This window comes from Penicillium nucicola (genome assembly GCF_028828085.1).
Source record: "Penicillium nucicola strain IBT 29836 chromosome Unknown utg000010l, whole genome shotgun sequence".
In the NCBI taxonomy this organism is placed as follows: Eukaryota; Fungi; Ascomycota; class Eurotiomycetes; order Eurotiales; family Aspergillaceae; genus Penicillium; species Penicillium nucicola.
In genome coordinates this window covers 3,685,576-3,707,427 of record NW_026643134.1, presented here as the reverse complement: position 1 = coordinate 3,707,427, position 21,852 = coordinate 3,685,576, and the positions used below count along the sequence as shown (strand labels likewise).

General features: G+C 47.3%; 9 protein-coding genes across 9 annotated transcripts; 7 read left to right on the top strand and 2 right to left on the bottom strand.

Annotated features, from left to right (window-relative positions):
* Window positions 1–495: 495 nt before the first annotated feature.
* N7511_009968 (Dyp-type peroxidase) lies at window positions 496–2,341 on the top strand (the record flags this gene model as incomplete). The annotated part of the gene is made up of 8 exons (XM_057132345.1): window positions 496–533; window positions 582–801; window positions 858–1,138; window positions 1,188–1,280; window positions 1,337–1,447; window positions 1,498–1,607; window positions 1,669–2,043; window positions 2,094–2,341. The coding sequence occupies 8 exons, from the start codon at window positions 496–498 to the stop codon at window positions 2,339–2,341; spliced, it is 1,476 nt and encodes a 491-aa protein (XP_056980333.1).
* Window positions 2,342–3,873: 1,532 nt separating this feature from the next.
* N7511_009967 (uncharacterized protein) lies at window positions 3,874–4,194 on the top strand (the record flags this gene model as incomplete). The annotated part of the gene is made up of 3 exons (XM_057132344.1): window positions 3,874–4,017; window positions 4,071–4,103; window positions 4,165–4,194. 3 exons carry the CDS (start codon window positions 3,874–3,876, stop codon window positions 4,192–4,194), a joined length of 207 nt encoding a protein of 68 aa, XP_056980332.1.
* A 727-nt stretch (window positions 4,195–4,921) lies between these two features.
* Window positions 4,922–5,680, top strand: N7511_009966 (SGNH/GDSL hydrolase family protein; the record flags this gene model as incomplete). The annotated part of the gene is made up of 1 exon (XM_057132343.1): window positions 4,922–5,680. One exon carries the CDS (start codon window positions 4,922–4,924, stop codon window positions 5,678–5,680), a length of 759 nt encoding a protein of 252 aa, XP_056980331.1.
* A 455-nt stretch (window positions 5,681–6,135) lies between these two features.
* On the top strand, window positions 6,136–8,161 carry N7511_009965 (MFS general substrate transporter; the record flags this gene model as incomplete). Its single annotated transcript, XM_057132342.1, has 10 exons — window positions 6,136–6,417; window positions 6,477–6,519; window positions 6,573–6,736; window positions 6,785–6,979; window positions 7,107–7,204; window positions 7,260–7,337; window positions 7,399–7,605; window positions 7,668–7,735; window positions 7,785–7,880; window positions 7,935–8,161. 10 exons carry the CDS (start codon window positions 6,136–6,138, stop codon window positions 8,159–8,161), a joined length of 1,458 nt encoding a protein of 485 aa, XP_056980330.1.
* A 181-nt stretch (window positions 8,162–8,342) lies between these two features.
* On the bottom strand, window positions 8,343–9,892 carry N7511_009964 (putative MFS transporter; the record flags this gene model as incomplete). The annotated part of the gene is made up of 3 exons (XM_057132341.1): window positions 8,343–9,486; window positions 9,539–9,675; window positions 9,731–9,892. 3 exons carry the CDS (start codon window positions 9,890–9,892, stop codon window positions 8,343–8,345), a joined length of 1,443 nt encoding a protein of 480 aa, XP_056980329.1.
* A 1,176-nt stretch (window positions 9,893–11,068) lies between these two features.
* On the top strand, window positions 11,069–13,573 carry N7511_009963 (fungal specific transcription factor domain-containing protein; the record flags this gene model as incomplete). The annotated part of the gene is made up of 7 exons (XM_057132340.1): window positions 11,069–11,141; window positions 11,218–11,279; window positions 11,362–12,032; window positions 12,323–12,416; window positions 12,472–12,575; window positions 12,623–13,025; window positions 13,073–13,573. The coding sequence occupies 7 exons, from the start codon at window positions 11,069–11,071 to the stop codon at window positions 13,571–13,573; spliced, it is 1,908 nt and encodes a 635-aa protein (XP_056980328.1).
* An 869-nt stretch (window positions 13,574–14,442) lies between these two features.
* N7511_009962 (NAD-dependent epimerase/dehydratase family protein) lies at window positions 14,443–15,348 on the top strand (the record flags this gene model as incomplete). Its single annotated transcript, XM_057132339.1, has 1 exon — window positions 14,443–15,348. The coding sequence occupies one exon, from the start codon at window positions 14,443–14,445 to the stop codon at window positions 15,346–15,348; it is 906 nt and encodes a 301-aa protein (XP_056980327.1).
* Window positions 15,349–16,138: 790 nt separating this feature from the next.
* N7511_009961 (uncharacterized protein) lies at window positions 16,139–17,239 on the top strand (the record flags this gene model as incomplete). The annotated part of the gene is made up of 1 exon (XM_057132338.1): window positions 16,139–17,239. One exon carries the CDS (start codon window positions 16,139–16,141, stop codon window positions 17,237–17,239), a length of 1,101 nt encoding a protein of 366 aa, XP_056980326.1.
* Window positions 17,240–18,663: 1,424 nt separating this feature from the next.
* N7511_009960 (LMBR1 domain-containing protein) lies at window positions 18,664–20,793 on the bottom strand (the record flags this gene model as incomplete). Its single annotated transcript, XM_057132337.1, has 2 exons — window positions 18,664–20,422; window positions 20,486–20,793. 2 exons carry the CDS (start codon window positions 20,791–20,793, stop codon window positions 18,664–18,666), a joined length of 2,067 nt encoding a protein of 688 aa, XP_056980325.1.
* Between the last annotated feature and the right edge of the window lie 1,059 nt (window positions 20,794–21,852).

Below are 21,852 nucleotides of genomic sequence, written 5' to 3'. Positions count from 1 at the left end.
CGCGGCTCCTAGGCTCCTCAGCTCCTCATTTACCTCTACTTTCCACACCTTGATGTCATCATTTTTCTTTCTACTGGTCTACCATATTGTTTTAGCTGTTCTGCATTTTAATTGCACCAGATTTGCCGGGCTCCCAAAGACCCAGCCAGTAATTATCCAATCTGTGTCTGTTTTGTGATATTCGCTTTGCCAATATACCGTACGGTAGTTTCCTGTGCCCAATCAGTCACATCTCCAATCTCCAGTACATGTGCATTTTTGATGCACTCTAGAAGTACAAAACCAGTTCTTTCTGCCTAAATATACTGGGTTCGTGGGAATTTGGTAGCTTTCCAGCTCATCCTTGTCACCGTCTTTTTCATCTCACTTTATTGGCCGCACCAAAACTAAGGTTATAAAAAGCAGCTTGAGCTCCGGTTGGAAAAAATATTTCTCTCATCTAAACCGCCTCTTTGAATCTACCAGCCCACCCAAAGCAACAAAAAGTTCTTTCCAATGGCACCAAACGTGAAAAATATCCAGGGTGATATTTGGTGAGTGCATCACCAATTTTGAAAGTCGCTTGACTAACAGACCTTCAGGCCTCGATTGGCAAAGAAATACGAGACCTTCCTGTTCTTCGAGATTCAAGATGTAACCAAGTTCAAAAAAGAGCTTTCCGCGTTTAGCAAGCGTATCACAACGGCAGAGGGTGCACACAAGACTCGTGGCATGCTCTATTCGCGAAAGGAGAAGGGCGAAGATAGCATCGTTGATAATATCAACACAAATATTTCGTTTTCTTGTGTTGGCCTTGCCAAGGTAAGTCTCCCTTTTAACTATTGCTTACTGCTCATATCATCTAACGTCTTCTCCAGCTCGGAAAAGATGATCTTGGAGATGAGGTCTTCAAAGGCGGAATGTACGCAGACATGGTAACCGCCGGCCTTGACAGAGACGAAGAGTGGCATGGAGAATTCAAAGGATCCCGCGGGCAGATTGACGGCGTGTTCATCCTTGCTGGCAGCTCGGAGGCAACTGTGTACAACTGGATCACAGACGTCATCAGGCCCAAGTTCGCTCTGCCGCCCGATAGCCCAGCTACGAAGTTCCTGTTCACCCAGAGCGGCGCAGTTCTTAATCAATACGACGTCGAACAGTAAACTAGTATTTTCTTGATGTATTGATGGTCACTAATCATATCTTAGCTTTGGGTGGAAAGATGGTGCCTCTCAGCCTTTGCTCAAGGGGTTGGACGATAATGTTGAAGACACGAAAGGACCTGGTCTCATTAAGCCTGGGTAAGCTTTTCTGGGCCAATTTTCACCCGTAGACGATACTGACCCCAAATTATTAGTTATATCATTGTTGGAGAGGAAGGTGATACCGAAAAGGCACCCGATTGGGCCAAGGATGGTAGCTTCATGGTCTTCCGTAGACTGAGACAGCTGGTCCCCGAGTTCACCCAGTGAGTTCAGTGAATTAATGCGCGGGTATTGATTAATCATGGCTATCCAGGTGGGTTGTTGGAAAAATCGGCGATCAGGCCATGGAAGATGATGGTAAAACCATGAAACTCGGTGTCATTAGCACAATGTCCTCCCGAGTGGTTGGAAGATGGCCCGACGGTTAGTTCGCCCTGTTGCCTTACGCAGTTGCAGCCCACTCATTCACATGCCTCTATTTTAGGAGCGCCTCTTGATCTCATGCCGAAACCGCCCCAGGGTGAGGAAAATACTTACAAGGGTCTACCTGAGGATGCTCCAGCCCGGGGTGAAGAGCACATGAAACTCACGCGTTCGAATGACTTCGACTTCCGCGACATTGCAGTACAGGATAGATGCCCCTTTGCATCTCACATTCGCAAAGTGCGGCCGCGAGCCGATCGCCTCAACTTCGACGGCACTTTTGATGATACTCATGCCATGATCCGCCGTGGTGTGTCATTTGGGCCTCTCACTACCAATGAGGAGAAATCACTGGGCGTGACTATACACGATCGTGGACTTCTTTTCGTGTCCTACCAGGCCAACCTCCATAACGGGTTCCGGCAAGTTCAAAACGGTGAGTCTTCTCGAGCTAGAATTCATGGAAGCTGCTAATGGATGACAAAGAATGGGCGAACAAGGTCAGCTTCCCTGCCGGAAAGGGCAAGAACTACCAGGGCAAGCAGCCTGGGTTGGATCCTATCATCGGTCAATGGGAAAAGGGAGACGATACAAGCAACTATATTTCCATGCCGAGATATGATGATCCTAAGAAGGTGGAGCAATGGAAGCTTGATCGATGTGTCATTGCGGAGGGTGGTGAGTACTTTTTTAGTCCTTCCATTGCCGGTATCCAGGAAATTTGTAGTGCTTAAGAAATATCTCTTTGGTTTCGGGACAGCGTTTGCGCTGTATCTTTCATTGTCGAATTGAATACAAATTTTCGAGTTTGTTATCATGAATTTCACATCTTGTGTATTTTCGGGACAGAAAAAACGAAATAGTAAGTCCATCCATAGACATACGTATATTCTATACTCCAGAAATGCTCCATTCGTCAGATATCTCTTGACCTCCTTAGTTTAAGGGAACATCCTCGGGAGACTAAGCAATATCGATACATCCATTCACGTACTTTATAGTGGTCATCTTGCATTAACGAAGAGCGGTGTGGACTCGATAAGCTGATTCATATTTCTATGTCCGTTCAATATCCCGCATCAAGATCGCTATAAACTCGATACTTTGAGAATAGGGAATGAGCAATGTCTAGCCACATCATTTTACCTGCATATGTGGACCGTTTGGGATTAGCGTTGAAGCGGACCGACCCTTGGGTGATCGGTCCCGGGGGGTCCGGGTGCTTTGTGGGCAATATCAAATCAGGGTTTACAGCATATTTGCCCATAGGTCAACGATCTGAGATATTTCTCCACCCTCTACCGTCGAGCAAGTTGAAATCAATCCAATTATCCGAGACGGGAAGGCTTGCAGCCGTTGTGGGTATTTCGTGATCATGGAACTATTAATATGGACCATCACGGTAAGTCATCGACGAACCAACCCCCCGCCTCTATACATGATTGGCAACTTGTTCAAGTAGGGAGTGAGCTATCTCACAGGGAAACCTTCGGGGTCTGCAAAGCATTGAAGGCGGCAAGGGGGATATCGAGCATTGAGAATGCATCATTACAGTTATCTGTGTAACCTCGGTCCACGGCCCGCATCCCACGGGTTCGAGATCACGGCTTACCTTCTTGAATGGTGAGGTCAGATCATACAGTATTGAGTTCGTCTGTCTAGATAGCTACTGAATGCAACTCAAAGGTCGGACCTGATTTGAGCAAAAAGAATCCTGTGAACAGCAATCAACTCGTCGTCATTTTCTCGGTTTTGACTAGACTTGAGGGATTTGGAATGCGTCATGGTACATATATCATCCGGTCTCTGGGTGGTGTATAGTAAGTTATAGGCAATAAGTATGTAGGAAGGATGTACGTGGTGCACTTGCTCAGGATCAACATCCTGCGCGCCCCTGCATACTTGTGTTAACCGCTGTGTAAGTACAAGGCTGTGATACATCATCTGGAGTATGTACTGTATAAATCATGCATGAATGAAATCTGCGGATCAATTCATGGCTGGCTGCTTGCAATGACGGTGAAGTCATCCGGCGATTCGGGCCTGGTGCTTTTTCTATTACTGTGCGTAGACTTGCATGATTCAAAGACTCTAGTTCATTTGATCTTGCATAGGTCGGAATGGAAGAGCTCGGTTCAATTCTGAGGAGGTACAAGAATGATCTCCGGGTATAAAAGAGGTTTCGTCTTGCTGTTCAAGGTTCTAACAGATTCATTCACAATCCACGATTCGAAATTACCTCAACCCAAACGATCCATATATCACGATGAAATTCGCCTCTTACCTCCTCGGAGCCTTGGTCGTTGCCGTCTCCGCAGTCTATGCTCAGGATGCCCAGAAATATTCGTATTGCGTGAACGATGTGTGCGCAAGTGAACCTGTGGACTGCTCCGATCTTGGGACTAGCTTTGTATGTATTATGAGTAATGGGTTTGATAGACTAGAATCTAACAAGAGAAACAGGAGTCTGCTCAGGTTACTAATGAGGATGACGAGGTGAGTTGATAAGTTATCTATCTGTTGCCATGCGTTGGAATCAATCGCTCATTCGCTTTAGCAATGCTACGAATGCTGCAAGCTCAAGTAATTTCGGACGTGGGCTGGCGGTAAGGTGCAAAATGAAGGCGAGATAGTTGGTTGGCCTCAGGATCGGAATCTTGGTTCCTCTGTCCCTTATCGACGGTTTACTCATATACGGTCACAATCGCTGTGTGTTCTAGCTATGATCGCAATGTGGTTTCGGAAACTTCGCCGATGATCACACTCACGCTGTGATGAATAATTTCCGGCGATATTGAATTTAAAAGTCTACACAACAAGTCAAGCTGATCAGATTTTATCTCCATTAGTAATAAAGCAAGATCTGGATAGTGAGCTGCTCTCAGACATTAGAGAGACAAGTAGGCGAGAAATCATAGAAGCTTTCAGGCTGGACAGAACTGGTGTTCAGACAATGATGAAAGCCATGTATACGTTACTAACTATGATACTTTAGCTAAATTAATCAAAAGATCAAGATTCAATTGTGTAGATATAAATTCAATTGTGCAACCCTATTCCCAATGTTTCCAATTATTTCGAAGATTGCCAAATCACCTCCCCTTCCATTTTGATTTAGAAAGCCATACTCCGCATTGACGATTTTATCTGCCTGATACTTTCCTCCTATTGTAAGCCATTATGCTCTTACTGTCTAACTTATAGTTCACCAGTTAAGCGGCACGGAATCGGCTTCATGTTTTTCCCGATCGGCACCTAGAATTAGAACCCGGCTCTTTTCCGCGTTCCTCTGTTGTCTCGCGCCAACCTCCACGATGGATCAGAAAAAGCTATGTATTGCCAGCCTAGGCAGCTCATTCGCTGCCGGGCCTGACATCCCCCCACAAATCAAGCCTCTTGCCGCGATGCGATCAGGACAGAACTACCCTCACCTCCTAGCCCAACGATTAAACGCTGAACTCAACGATCTCTCAGTCTCTGGTGCAACTCTGCTCAACATAACAGTCGAACCCCAATCTGCGCCATTCTCTGATCATATCTTTTTGCCACAAATATCAGACCTACCCAGCAATGCCGATATCATCACGGTCACAGCAGGAGGAAATGACATAAATTATATTGGAGGCATGATCTCCGATGCTTGCGGTGCTCCGATGCAATTACCAGATCCGTTGACAATTGATCAATTGGCGCAAAGATTGGGCGGGGTTCTCGATGAACTACATAAACGGGCTCCAGGCGCCCGTATCTACCTTGTCGAATACCTCGCTATTCTTGGACCCGACACACGGCCTGATCAGGATATTCCCTTGGGTCGAGAAAGAATCACACACCACAGTGGAATTGCATCTCTCCTCCAACGTGCATATTTGGCTGCAGTTGAAAGGCGAGGTGATTGGTGTGAAAGAGTCCCGATTCATGAACTTAGCCTTGGACACGCACTCGGGAGCAAAGAACCTTGGGTCGGAGGGTTTGACGGTGGGCCGCTTCTTCACCCGAACCTTGCTGGCATGAAGGCAGTAGCAGATATTTTATATGAGAGGATTTGCATTAACTCTAAGGCACTGCTCTGAACGTAGTCTTTCATGTCTGCTTGGCGTGTCCTAGCTAAGCCTCGAGATCATGCAGATCCATGATAGTCTCTCCCAGGCAATAGGCAATACAATGCCAATCTTGCTCTTCTCGGTCAGACTCGTTCAGGCTTTCAGCATCTGTTTTATTATTTTAGACACATTCCTCAATATCCCCTACTCAATGACTTGAATTCGAATGACTTGTTTGCTGCACAGCTAAATTATGTACCTGTGCGTTCTCTCGTGATCAGCGGTCAAACACGCCTTATCCGAAGCCTTTTCCGAGAGCAAAGGAAAAGGCATCGAAACCCTTTACCCCGCAATGAGCCATTCACCGAGTAATCTGGGGTACAAAACTGAAAAAGGGGCCAAGCTCTTGGCCAAGCTTAACCAGTGGCCCAAGAGCTTCAACTTCAATCCTACTGCCCAGCAATTGCCGTATTCATCTTCGCATAATGCCTGCTTCCAAAGGGAGTGCGTCCGATCATGTGGAGTACACGCCTGGCAAAGATGTGGACACAAATGATCTGGCTGGTCGGATGCCAGCATGCTTGGTGACTTTGTCTTCAGAGGAAAGGGAAGAAATGGAAAAGAAACTTGTTCGCAAGATTGATCTCAGACTTCTCATCATGATGGTGGTGATGTACATTCTGAACTATCTAGACCGCAATAACATTGCATCGGCGAAATTAGCAGGCCTAGAAGATGATCTGAATCTCAAGGGCGAGCAGTACCAGGCATGTTTATACTTTCGCCATGCATGGCTTGAGTTTGAAGCTAATGCGATACAATACAGACTGCAGTTAGCGTCCTCTTTGTTGGGTATCTTCTGATGCAAGGTATTAACTACAGTCTCGCGATGCCGAATTCTAATTGGCTAATACGGTCCTAGTCCCGTCGAATATGATCCTTAACAAATTTGGCAAGCCATCTGTCTATCTTCCGAGCTGTATGATGGCATGGGGTATTGTATCTACCTGTACCGCGGCTACTCAAAGCTATGGCGGGCTTTTGGCCTGCCGATTTATCCTTGGATTCGTTGAAGCTGCCTATTTCGTAAGCTGTCCTGTCATGCCGAGGTGTGTAATATGCTAACATGAACAGCCCGGATGTTTGTACCTGCTCTCGGCATGGTATACACGGAAAGAGCTTGTCAAACGAACGGCCTTGCTATACTCTGGCTCGTTGATTTCCGGCGCTTTCTCGGGACTTATCGCCGCGGGTATCACACATGGGCTGAGTGGAGCCCGAGGTATTTCAGCGTGGAGATGGCTGTTCATTATTGAAGGGGCTATAACAGTGAGATTGAAAACAGCCATTAACAGCCGACATATCTGATTATCGCAGGTCTTTGTTGCTTTTATCTCGATTTTCATCATACCTGACCTTCCGCGAACCACATCTTGGTTAACTGATGATGAAAAAGGCTCTCGCAACTTGGCGGCTAGAGGAGGATATCGGCGAAGAGGATTGGGTTGACAGCGAACATCAGTCAATGTTCCATGGTGCCAAGCTTGCTTTCAAGTAAGTATATTCAAGCGACTTTCTTTACCAATGTGATGCTAACAATGGCGGCTAGGGACTATAAGGTTTGGCTTCTGCTCGGTACAATCTATGGTTGTACTGCCTCGGGTGCTGTGACAACATTCTTTCCCATGTGAGTAAAACAGAAATCCTTTCAAAATATATGACATGCTTGATACTGATCTCACTCTCAGTGTGATGGCTGGCTTGGGCAAAGATAGCGTGACAACTTTACTGCTCACCACTCCCCCATATTTGATTGGTACAATCATAGTGCTTATTGCCGCATGGCACGCTGACAAAACTGGCGAGCGGTATCTGCACATTGCTCTTCCACCAATTCTTGCAATCGCATGTTTCATTTTGGCCGTGACGACCAGCTCTTTTGCTCCCCGCTATGTGTAAGCATTATGGTGCGTATATCTTGTCCAGAACAAAATACTGACACTTTCTCGATCTTCAGTGCTATGTGTATCATGATCGGAGCAATCTACTCGGCCTATGTCGTAGCTCTCGGGTACATCTCAAACAGTAAGTGAACCGACTCAGGATCTGATGTAACCATAATAACATATATTAGTCCTCCCCCGGCCTGCCACCAAGCGTGCTGCTGCACTAGCTCTGATCAACTGCTTGAGCAATGTCTGCCAGGTTTATACGCCTTACCTTTATCCGAGTAAGCCACTGTCCAGTTGTACGTTTGAGATAACTCTTACTGATTTATGACAAGACTCTGCGGGTCCGCAATACAGAACCGCATTTTGTTATAATATTGGAATGTCTGCCATGACTATCTGTTTTGCTACAGTCTTGCGCATCGTACTCGGTCATTTGAACAAGCAGCTTGATCAAGAGGAGGGTACCAACATCCCACGCCCTGATATTGAACAGGAAGAGAATGAAGAGAACGGACTCCCTGGAAGAGTCGTTACCCAAGGATTTAGATTCATGCTTTGATTGAAGCATTTCAGTACATCTCATTATTGTTTTTTGGCTTCGAGTTGATGAATAAAGCGTTTTTCGCAGTGTCCATTTTATTTTTCAAATATAGTGGGCAGAAAGAGATTAACTACTTTGGAATCAATAGAGATTGTAAACCACAGTGCTTTCAAGTTGAAGCTTCTCAAAAATTCTCTTATCAGTATGCATAAAGATTGATCACTTCCGAGTCGATCGCACGAATCTTCCGGTTTTCCTTCATGAGGATCACTCTCATAACCCAAGCCAGAATCACAACACCGGCCGAGAACCCAATGCTGCAGTACATAGCCAACGAAAAGCGTGGCGCATCACTATCAGGCCACAAGTAAGGGGTGTAGACACTTGCAATATTACCCAGGGTGTTTGTGAGGGCGATAGCCACTGCCTTCTTCTCATCCGTCTGACCAACAGTAGCGGCCACCCAAGAAATATTGATGTTATTCACACCATATGTAGCTCCTACAAAGAGGATCATGGCAAAATAGCGGGCACCAATATTCAAAGTTCCACATGCAAGGGCAAATCCAACAATTGCAAGCGCCTTGGAGATTGTAATATGCCAGGTTCGTTCGTTGAATCTGCCCGATGACCACGAAACCGCAACGGAAGTGAATGTAGCAATCAGATACGGTGGACAGGTAAGAACCAGTGTAATAGTAGAGTTGAAGCCGAGGGTTTTCACAACAGTAGGCATGAAATTCTTGAATCCATTTGCAGACAAGTGGAGATTGCACATGATAGCAAAGATCCAAGTCCGATAGTCAGAGCACGCCTCTCGGAGCCCCTTCCAGGTACTAGTGCCCTCCTTCTTCTCTGTCGTATCACGTGCAATGCGGTCGTGTGCCATTTGACGCTCTTCAGGGGTGAGCCACCGAGTTTGTAGTGGTGAATTGGGCAAGAGAAAGACCGATAAACCGGCCACTGCAACAGTGGCAACTCCTTGAATGAGGAAAAGCCACCTCCATCCAGCGAGTCCGTGTTTCTGATCGAGTCCAGCAAATACTCCAGCGGCGATGAGCCCGGAGAATGCACTGGCCAGCATGTTTCCGGTGTATAGAATAGCCATTCGTGTCGGTGCTTCCTTGCGAGTGTAAAATTGGGCAATCATGAACAGGGCGCCTGGGTAGAAGGGTGCTTCCACGAAGCCGAGGACGAGTCTGCATACCAGCATTCCATGGTAGTCTTTGGCTAGACATGTCAAGGTGGAGACGATTGCCCAAGCCAGCATAAATCCTGCCATGAAATAGGCGGGTTTGATGCGATTGAGTAACATGTTCGAAGGGATTTGTCCGGCTAGGTAGCTGGTTGATGTTAGGCTAATACAAGGTCAAAATCGGGAGAACTGCAGCTTACCCAACGAACAATATGCTAACGCAAGTATTGTATTGATTTCCGTGTAAATTGAGATCCTTCGTCAAACTATTGAGCTTCCCGTTGACCATGGCGTTCCGGTCAAGAAAGTTGAGAAAATACATCAGCCAGAGGATGGGCTATGCAGATGTTAACAACTACAGGTAGTGAAGGAAGGAGAGGAGTTTGTATTACCATCATATGCCAGTCAATTTTTTTGACAAGAGCGATCTCTTTTGGATCGATCTTTGCTGCAGACCCAAATCGATCATACTGAGGGCTAGTTTTGAGTCCATCCTCCATGTGGTCGAGGTGCTCAACATGGGTATCATTCTTTTCAACGTCACTTTTGGTCATTGTCACTGTCATGAAGATACCTTGTAGACAAAGTAAGATGAATTATATGATTACTGGACTTGGAAATAGTCACAGATATAGCTCATACTCCCCCGGATATCCACTCGTATGTGACATCTGGGGTACATAATAGCTAAGCATGCACTGGCCCACTCAGACGTGCTAAATCATCTTGCCAAGATTTTACCAAAGATATGCCAAGGAGCGGGGTGGAAGGAGACTCTCCCTACTTCCTCATCTCTATGAAAAAGCTGCATTTGCGTGATGTTATCCGAGGCTGTGGCTAAATAGTGAGCACGGACAGGAGGATATCCGTTTGGTGGGAAATTATTATAGTACTGAGCTCAAGAGCGCCAATCAACATTTTCAAATGGGAATCGAGAATTCCGGGGACTCGCTTAAACTGTCTGATCTAGGGGGCTTGCTTTTCCGGTTGCTTTTCCGAGACACTGACATTCCGCAGTCGGTTCGACCCGAAGAATGTCGATAGAGAAATGCTTATGGACATATTGAGGCGATGTACAGCCGCCAATTCTCAATATCTTTCCAGAGTTCCACTGATGCTCATGTCATACTGTGATTCGTCCACGAATGCATTTCGAGATGATACATGATGGTCTAAGGATAGAACAAAGACGAACCGTTACATGAGATATCTTTGGTATTGGATGCTGACTATGACTTGCTTGATTTCTGTATATACTAGCTTCACTTCTCTAGTGCCGCCTTCTGTCAAATTCATTCTGTCTAAGCGATACCTACATGACAGCTCTTCTCAGTGGGCGGATCCCTTAGGGCATTGTCACGGCGCAAGCTATATGTTCATTTGACATTCATTGCTATTTCAATTTGGGTTATGATCTAATGCCCATACACTATGTTGATGCATACTTTATGTAATTACCAGGAGTTGTAGCAAGTCACTTAACTTAACTTTAGCTAACTAAAGTTATAAGTTCACCTTGCAAGGCTAACTTAGGCTAGTTAGTTAGTTAGTTAACATCTTGACGCCTGACAAATAAGGCCCATAAGCCACATGCGGGGGTGACTTACCCCAGACTATCCCTTCATAGCATTTCTTCTCTTTTACCCACCGTTGTCTTGAGTTCAGCCTGAGCACTCTGATTGGTGCATCGGAAATTGTCCATATCAGCCCTTCTACCATGTTAATTACTAATGAACGTGATGTCCGAGGAATATCCTAACAAGCGCCGACGAGGACGCGGCAAAGAGCGTGTGCGAGTAACACGTGCGTGTGACTCCTGCAAGCGGTAGATTTCCTCCCTAGTCTATCACTAGCTGTGATTTACTGACATGGTCCCCAGGAAAAAGCTGCGCTGTTCTGGAACCCTTCCTTGTTCACTATGTCTTCGGTCAGGGGCAGATTGTGAGTATAATGCAGACTACACGAGGGGCAGAAAGACCAAAATCCCCCTCTCTTGGAACACCATGATGCTTCCAGCTTACAGTCACCGCCGATGACTGCCAAGTCAGCTAATACCGCCTCTGAAAAATTGGAGAGTAAACCGCAGTCGTCGGAGCGATCAAGCATGTCCACGGAAGAAATAGCTCTACCCACAGCCAGCTCTCCATCACTTTCACATGCCAGAGTTGCATATCATGATCACGCACCCTACAACCTGAATCATGATACCCGACAGCCCAATCCCCATCTCGCCGCGCTACAGGGAGAGGAAGGCGAAGAGGCAATTTCTTCGCGTAATTCTCCAGACGCAAATCAAACCGACCTAGAGGGGCATTATGTTGGACCATCTTCAGGAGTATCATTTTTACTCAGAGTCCAAAAGCGCATCCACGAGAATGTGGCCGTTTTTTCGAATGGCCCCATCTTCAACTTTGGCGATGCACCTTTACCAAAACAAGATTCTCAATTCTTGGTACTTCCTCCCAAGGATGAAGCTCAAATTCTTGTGAATCGATATTTCGACTTTGCATTTCCAACCCATCGTTTCCTCCATCAAGCTACGATTGAGACTTGGCTTGATACATTTTACTCCGATGTGCATGGATCAGATGACTCCCTGAGCCAGGCAGTAAAGGCGTTGCTGCTGATGGTCATGGTTCAAGGAAAGCAGTATCTTCCTAATCAAGGGCCAGTTGTTGGCCAGTCTGTGAAAAGGTATCCCACCCGCTCCACATTGCTATCCAAAAACTCGCAATCGGCTAACTTGCCCACAAAAGCAACGTTTTCTTTGCTGCATCTGAAGCTCACTTATTGAAAGAAACTGGATCAGTCAGGCTTGCAAGCATTCAAGCCCGGCTAGCTCAATGTTTCTATTTATTATCCGAATCCCGAGTAAACCACTGTTGGAGTCTCTTCGGTACTACTGGACGCCTTGCTCTCGCGATTGGTCTTCACAGGCGCTGGCGACGTGAAGCTATATCCGATCATATTGAGAGTGAATGTAGGAAGCGGGTCTTCTGGTGTGCATACAGCTTGGATATTTACCTCAGTGCAGCGCTGGGTCGCCCGAAGATCTTTCATGATGAAGATATTGACCAAGTGAGCTTTGAGACGTAAATAGCACATTTCTTTTACTATCTGACATGCGTTACAGGATCTCCCAGCATGCGCAAGTGATCGCCAGATCACAAAAAGTGCCATTCTTCCAGCATTTTCTCATGGCCAGAGCGTTATGTTAGCGCCTATATTTCACGCCAAGTGAGTTACCCCAACAATTCTCGTGCTATCTGCTAACCAATATCTAGACTCGTAAGAATAATCAGTGGAATTTTGAAAGATTTGTACGGTCTGAAGCAAAAGAACCTCGAGGCCCAAGCAGTCATCGCACAAAAGTATGGTGCAAGTCTCGCAGAATGGCGAAGTGGCATTGGTCCATTCCTCGAAACTTCCAACATTGAGCTTCTCCAACCAACATACCAGAGACAGTACAATGTCCTAAATCTAGCCTTTGCACATGCAGAGATCCTGCTCTATAGACCATTCTTGCTGCGAAACCTGGCCTCTCTAGGAAGGCGTTCTGGCCACACGCATTCGCAATTGCAACAAGACATTCAAACTAATGTCGAGAAGTGTTTGCAAGCAGCTTCCAAAATAGCAGGGTTGTTCAAAGAGCTTTGCAGGTCAAAGCGGATGTATCGATCTTTTTGGGTAAGATGCGGTTCCATTTGGTCGAAACTGTTACTAACCTGTTTTAGTTTACACATTACTACGTCTTTTGTGCCATCGTGGTTCTATACGTCTACGTGATCCAACATCGCTCGACTCCAACACATTATCTGAGTCAGTACCTGCATATGGGCGAAGAAGCACAAAAGGACCTGGCCCAATGTGGCACTCTAGCGTCATTTCCGCAGCGATACGTTGTAGTTCTGGAAGAGTTACGCAAGGAAGCACTACGGCTGACTAGCTCGTCATCTACTCTTGCTGCTGTTGCTGATATTGAACATGCGGGGGAAAAGCTTGCACAGGCTGATCATTTCGAGTCAGGCAGTATATCTACAGCGCAGGTCCCTGACAGCATGGGAAACTATGACCATTCTGCATCTCCGGGGTGGATTCCAAACTTTGTCCAGGACCCTAGCCCAGCATCTTATCTTGCTGATATGACAGGATGGAGCGAGTTTGACTCGCTTGTTCTGACCGGTTTAGGTGAATTGGGCCATTTCTTCCCGGGTGATGCTGGTGAATACCAGTGAAGTTGGAGATGGAGATCTCATCCTCGGCTCCGCTTAAAGCTCTTTGAAGTATTTTCTCAATGAGGCGCTTTTATATTGGACACAGTTAAAGGACATGCTACATTATAGTACTTTGAGTACTGTATAATCCACAGGCAATAATCAAATTTTGAAAAGAGCCTACTTATGGATAGATCCAGCCCAAGTTCGTTATCATTGAACCTGAAAAGTACTATGCCGCAATCTATCTGCAGCTCTCCAACTGCATATTCATACAGTCCCCGGATTATTCTCTGTGCTTAAATCCTTCCTATTTGAGATACCTTGCTCATCAGCTTGGCTACTTCGTAATCACAGGGGATTTCCTTTGGAAATTGAAGCGAAATAATATGAGGATACTTGAAGTGAATTAATAAGACGGTCCTTATTCCTACCTGAATATGAAAGGGGATCGTAGCACCTTCTCGCTCTATTATGACGTTAACCAATCGCCGAGTATGCGTGACTAGGATCGCACAGCATATACAGTATAACATATCTTCAACAGAGCTCCTCGCATAGTCGGGTCATAGTTCGAGTATATTATGCATGAAACATACTTTAATTTTGATATTCTGCCTGAATAAATAGCACAGAAAGGCTCTCACTTTATCCATTCGGAATATTTCGCTCCATCACTGTCGGGCCGAACCCCTCGGAAAGTCATGTTCCGGGTCCACGCTCCACGTTCACCAATATGAAGTCAGTGATTTCGATTCTCAAGGACTACGCGAAATTCCACAAAAGAAAAGACTGCCTGTCGGTTTCAAAATTGGCATCTAAACCTTCCTCTATATTAGTTGCTCTTGATCTCACAGATACCCCGCAATCCCCGCTATTTCTCAGACACTATGGGCAAACGCATCGTGATCACTGGTGGCTCCGGCAAAGCTGGGCAGCACATTATCAGATATCTCCTCGACCAAGGCCATGACATCCTCAACCTCGACCTGATCCCTCTTCCAGCGGATCTGGAGGGCCGAGTGCACACGCTGAAGGTTGAACTGACCAACACCGGCCAAGTATACAGCGCCCTAGGCTCTCATTTCCACCTGTCAGAGCCATTCCGCGAGCCACTCGGACTTGTTCCAGATGCAGTCATTCACCTGGCGGGATATTCACGTAACATGATTGCTCCAGATGATGAGACATTCCGCTGCAACACCCAGGCAACATATAACTTAATCGAGGCTGCTTCCCGCCTCAACATCAAGAAAATCATCATCGCCAGCTCGGTCACTGTCTACGGCGTTTCTTACGCGGAGGGTGATGTGGACTATCCTTCCTTCCCAGTTGAAGAAACAGTTGATGCAAACCCCATGGATACGTACGCCATCTCCAAGGTGTGTGGGGAGCGTGTTGCCCGTGGCTTCTCCCGCCGATACGGGAGTGACATCTACGTTCTGCGTATTGGACGTATTGTTGCGCCGGAGGAGTACAAGGAGGCCATGTTCCGGTCTTATGTTGAGACGCCTGAGAAGTGGGCGCCGCATGGCTGGTCTTACATCGATGCACGCGACCTTGGCCAAATGTGTGACCTTGCAGTGCAGAAGAATGGCCTCGGATTCCAGATCTTCAATGCTATTAACGACGAAATTACGAATTATGAGCGGACGGCGGATTTCCTTGCCAGGGTCTGCCCTGGCGTACCAATTACGCGGGAGTTGGGGGCCAGGGAAGCGCCCATCAGTAACCGGAAAATTAAGGACATGCTTGGGTTCCAGGAGGAGCATCATTGGATGAAGTACTATGAATAGAGATAATGAATCCACGAGTCTCCTTCGGAACCCTCCGTTCACCGTATAAACTAAGAAGACCTGACATCCATGTACGGAATATCAGTCAGCATGTGACATCACATGATCCCAATAGGGCAAGTGATAGTCTCGTTCGGGTTGCTCCTGTTGTTCTCTTCCCAACCAGCTCCCAGCTCCATACGAGGCGCCTTAGCCTTGGCACGGGCGATCACACTAATTAATGATGTACCCTCCTTGTGATCCTTGCTACCTTGATGAGGCTGGAAGAAAAAAAATACATCCGGTCTGGCCTTGGCGCACAAAGAAGTCAAATCACTAAGACGCCGTCAGGACCCCGATATTCCCCTTTAGCGGGGCTTTTTACTCCTTACCCCTCGGAGTTATTGGAAATCTCCCCTGACCCACTCGACAGATGTTCAGATCTGTGAGACGTTGGGGTTGTGAAATTGACAATCACATTATGGTCTCGAGATGCATGGGACGCTGGAAAGCAGCTGGGAAGCAGATCCTTCCACCGTCGATTCGCTTCTGGATCTCACCGATGATTTCATGTGGGATGGGCCTTGTTTAGCACTGTAACCTCTAATATTACGCTGGTCGCCTACCCCGGGCTATCCCCCGCATGGGATTATACGGGATGCGCGCCTTTCTCTACTTAGCTCCGCCTCTTTGTTTGCCTTCTTTCTCTTTCTCTCTATGCCTTTCCCCAGATTTCATATCTATCCGTCTCACTTGCATCTTCTACGCTACCCACCGCCATGTCCTGTTCCCTTAAGACTAGGTCAACGCTATGACTGACTTCACCGCCCCTGGGAATGGTATCAGCGGTGGCTACCAGGGAGCTTCCCTGGGCATGAAAATCACGATCGCTACTCTCGCTGGAATCACTTGGTATAATGCCTTTGAGCTGATCATTCTGCTTTTCGTGACCTTCGCCGAGTACAGAGGCCTTTACTTTTGGAGTTTACTGGTGTCGTCCTCGATTGGTCTACTGCCTTATTCGCTGGGGTTTCTACTCAAGTTTTTCAATCTTACCGACATACGATGGCTTCCAGTGACATTACTCACAATTGGATGGTGGTGTATGGTCACCGGCCAGTCCATTGTTCTGTATTCGCGTCTACATCTGGTCCTCTCAAACCACCGCGTCCTACGCCGCGTATTGACCATGATCGTCGTCAATGCAGCTATTCTCCATCTCCCTACAACCGTCCTCACCTACGGCACGAATCTCGCCGTTGAACCCTCTCTAGGCGCATGGAAGAGAGGTTACAACATAATGGAAAAATTCCAAATGACAGGCTTCTGTCTACAAGAGTTCATTATCTCGGGCCTGTATATCTGGGAAACAGTGCGCATGCTGCGCCTAGATCCAGATCGCGCCAAACGCAAGATCCAATACCAACTGCTGATAATCAACTTCATCATCATCATCCTAGACCTCGGCCTACTCGTCGCCGAGTACAAGAACTACTACATCATGGAAACAATGCTCAAAGGCGTCGTGTACAGCATCAAGCTGAAACTCGAATTTGCCGTCCTCGGAAAACTCATCCACCTTGTACACAACCATGTATGGAAACCTGCGTCTTTCTCTGCACCTCACGACCTCCCCGATTTCATCGATGCGACCCGTGTCACTTCAGATTTTACCCATGCTCCTCCCACAGTCAACCAACGTATGCCAACAGGAATGGACGCAGATGAAATCTCCATCGCCATGTTCGAGCATATGCCTCCCACTCATCTGCGAAGTAACTCCGACTCCAATTCGTGGAGCAGCGAGGGTCGCGCATACCATGTGGATCATGCGCCTATTGACTTCACCAACCCTTTCCAGTACTCAAGACATGCGAGTCGGTCTCAGAAAATGACTGAGAAACCGTGCTGAGCATGCTTGTGACTACGATACCCTCTTGTCTTCCCTATCCTAACGAATCACGATTTATGAGTCATAATCACCTATTGATACTCCTGATATCCCATTTCCTTTTTTCGTGAACATATCATACCCGCTTTGAGATTCTTTTGTCTGGCCCGAGGCACAGTGGCCTTCACATGACAGAGCGCGGGCCATCCGACTTGTTGCTGAGGTTTTTCTTTTTATACTTTGTGGTTCACGCTACACTATACCCTCTTGTTATATGATCTGCAGATGCCTCCGGGCGGGTCATGCAATTTTCGAACTTACAATGTAGATGCATCATTGTCTCTGTATAAAGATCTTCTAATATATACACCTTATACACCTTCGAGTCTACTGTGGTTGTCGATGGTATCGTGCGCGCCGCTTTTTGCCTTCGAATTACTTAGCAGGCATTCATATTACTGCAATAGAATCATGCGGTTTACTTCTGATTTTCCTATCTCTAGACCGCGGTTGAAATAAGATAGCAGCAGATGACAACTTAACGGTCAGTTTTCTGTATTCGATCTATGGCCAAGCCGTGCACAATCACGAATTGCCTTTGTGAAGGTTAAATACTGTAGCAAGTTTCGATAATCGGGTGGTCAAACATGGAAAGGTCCACATATGGCTCCCCTGCATGTACTGTAGATCTGCATTTCTTCGGCATTAGGTGGCTTCAGTGAGAGCTGACCTGTAGAGCCACGATGGGAAGTTTCGCCACTTATGCTGATGTACCTATAATTTTGGATTATATTATCAATAATCCCAACCACTGTCATCTATCAGCCTTCGTGGTCTAGTTGGTTATGACGTCGGTCTCATATATTCTTTCTTATGACATTCTTGGTAACAAGATTGACATCCGAAGGTCTCCAGTTCGAACCTGGACGAGGGCATTTCTTTTTGCTTCGTGGATATTTCTACCATGACGTCACTTGATTTTAGTCTATTCTGTTTAGTAGAATACACTGTAATTCCTGTTTTCATAATTGTTGTCGCTCTAACCAATATATCTTTAAGAATTTCATTGGTTCGGTTTTTCTATTTTGCCTACAACATTTCTGTTCTAAAACCATGAGCGGAATGCATGCATCCTGGATGCCGATATATATCTTAATTACTGCAACCCCATATCCTTATACCGAGTCGTCCAGGTTTAGAATCAACCAAATCTCAAATCAACACACCAGTGAAGGTAGAATTGCAAACGAGAAGAGAGTGCTAGTCATTCCATCTAGATATCTATTCCCTATCACGTTCTATAGTATATTCAATTGAACAGTAACAAAAACCCAAACAAAACAAAGGGACTGAGCTATATACAAAAAGAAAATTCATCTATATTACACTGTCCAGCAGTTTCGACAAACACGTAAGCACCGCATCATGAAAACACATCTAATTCCCTAACCAAGTCGCAGACGACCGGGCACAGCCCGACCACCAAAGAATCCCGAATCACCGCCCTCATCGGTGGTAGCATTGTTGTTATTGTCACCCGACATCCAGCGTGGAAGGCGGAAAGGCTCACCCTGGAACCACTGAGGTGTATTGGTAGTGTCGAAAGTGTTTTTCACGCGATGCGCAAAGGATTGGAAGAAGTTCTCGTCCTCTTCCTCTCCGTCTTCGACAATGGTTGGGGTAGCCACGGCTCGTTGCGTAGGCTGCGGAGAACGAGAGCCCTCTCCAGCTGGCACTCGCAGGCGAGAGGAGCCTGGTGAGCCTTCTTCGCTGCGGTCTGAGGCCCAGGTGGAGCGGCTGCCACGGGAGGAGACGGCCAATGAGCCGAAGCCGTTTAATTCGCGCTCAATGAGATCGCGGCCCTCACGCCAGCCGCCTAGGCCATACCCTGCAGGGTTGTTCTCCACATCGTGGATATCATCATCCTCGGCGAGGCCGCATCCGAAGATGTTCTTGATACGACCGTAGAGGTTAAAGAGGGTTGCGCAGATGGGCAGAAGGATAAGAATGGGGAATATGAAATCAAATCCTTTTCCGAGGGGCGTCAGGTTGATGAGCTTGCCAAGGAACTCGTAGAAAATGGTGGTTCTGCGGAACTCCTTGGGTAGGAATGTCAAGAAGTTGTAGGCAATTGGCACTGTCAGACGAGCCACAAGACTGGCATACCAGCATGCGCTTTCACCGTATGTGTTACGTCGGACAAGAGCTCGGTTTCCCCAGACTTTGACATCGCTGACACCAACCAGGGCAGCCGAACACATGTACAACAGCCAGGCGGAGGCGGTGAGTTGACCGCCAAAACCGACCGGGTTGGATTTCCAGTTTGGAACAACTGTCAAGCTAACAGCCGATAGATGGGGTGCCAAAGACTTGATCAACTCCGACCAAACGATGCACCCAGATGCCATCGCGAAGAAGGCACCGAATGCTAGCCTGACAGCAGGGATTACATTAGAGTATAGCTGATACCGCATATATGGAGTAAGGAACTTCACGCGAGGGAAGCAGGAAGACCGTCTAGCTGCGGGAGCGAATTCAAGCTTCTTTGACGCTGCGGAGTTGATGATAGCCTGGAGATCGGCAGCCAACTGGACCGTGCGATCCCACTCATCCACGAACCGAGCCTTCATGTGGCGAGCACGCTGAACACGCCTTGTCAAATCAGCAAGATAGCGCTCTGTAATAACAGAGGGGATGGTAGCAGAAGTATCCTGAGACTCAAGGATTGGGGCCCGCACGTCGGGCTGACCATGACCCTCCCGAAGCTCCTCAATCCACTCCCGGAAGTCGCGGGCAGTGCCGGTCTTGCGCTGTTGCAATTGAGAAACCTGGCCATTAAGGCTTTCCACCTCATTGACCGAGTCCATCAGTCGATCGTGGACCTTGGGCGCATGGGCTTGAACTCTGCGTAGCCGACCGCTGACGTTCGCATTTCGAAGCAGATTGCGTGGGATTGAAACTAGACCGTGACCCATCAGGTAAATGGCAAGGACCAGTCCCCACACATATGCTAATGCCATGGCTAGACCCTTGATTGATGTGAAATGGAAGCCGTTTGAAATAGAGAAGTAAACCAATCCCACCAACGCACAGCCTAGAACGATCATTTGATATTTGGCGTTCGATCGGAGGGAGTACATCAGGCGGGCTTTAGGTTCACGGTATCCGGAGTCGACGTATTCACCGAGCAATGGAAGGATAGCCCTATTCGGAACAACGACAATTAGTCACGGCCCATATTCAAGTTGAAGCAAGTAAGTGATTTACCAAGTAAGAACAAAGATTAGCCAGTAGGCAATGCGCCAGCAGACCAGAACCATTCGCTCCGGCAGCCAGATTGCCTTGGGACCGGAACCATCGTGGGAACTTGAGGCTAAATCAATGGGTACCAAGAGCACGACACTGGCGGGCAAAGCCAGAGCCAAAAAGATGGGGACAATCAGAAATCCGGGGGTGGCGCGCAAGGTCAGGAACCGCCGCAGGAGCAATAGGACGAGTGCCGAAATGAAGAAGAGGGCGAATGCGAAAAAGACGTTCGAACCCACCGAAATGGGTGGTACGGAGACGGAAAACATGCTGGGAGGAACAGCGGCAGTGATAGAACAATATCGTTTACCCGTTGTTCATGACGAGAAATAGCAGGGACACGGGGGAGCGAAAGGAGATGGGCACGCGAGTTGTTGAAAGGCAAGCCATATATAGAAACCTTACGTGGTTGACGTCCCGTTTCCAGGAGAGGCTGACTTAAGGTCTGACTAACCGGGCAAGAGGTACCGGGAACATTGGTCTGGGTGACGAGGGCCATAGACAGTGGAGTACCCGTTACCCAGCCATCAGGCAATTAGCCCGGATCAGGTCAGGGCCAGAACGCCGTGTCGATCACAACTGTCGCATGTTGAATAGGTGAGGTTGATAATGGCTTAGCTCAGAGGAATTGTACCACATAGGCGTCTAGTATAGGAATCAATGATCAATTCTGGCTATTTCCCTTTGCTCTCTAATATCGCACCTCCACACTATGACGAAGCGCTTTTCAGGCTCTGAGGTTGCGGCCTGAGTGATCAGCGGGTATTATTGATACCCGTAATATACCTGTAATATACAGCCATAGATGCAGAAATGGTCCCGATTAGCCGCAAGGAGATGCACCCCATGACATCGCAATACCAAATACCAGTCTATTGATACCCGCTCTTCTCCTTCACCTTCAATTCTCCCCTCCCCCAATATCGCCCTTCTTTTGTCTCTTCTCTTTTCTCTTCCTCTCATCCATTCTTTCGCATCTTATATATTCCCATATTCGATCTCAATTTGACCCGCCACTCCCTTTCCAAATCCCCGGACCCTCCCTCCCCCAGATTTGTGCTCTCGTAGCTTTGTCTCAGGATTCGGACTTTCGGTACGTACCTAAGCTCTTTGGCTCCCCGAATCTCCCCTCTTTGGATCGAGAGAGGAAACAGAAAAAAAAGAAGCCCAGTGCGACTTGAGCGCTGCAGCATCCCTGTCACGGATCCCAATCCATCCTACAACTGCCCTCATTGGCCCCAAGCCACATTCAGGTTTCGCCCAGCGAATGGCATCGCTCTGACGCTGGTGCCCGAACGCCTTGCTTTCTCCGTCGTGTTGGCTTGTTG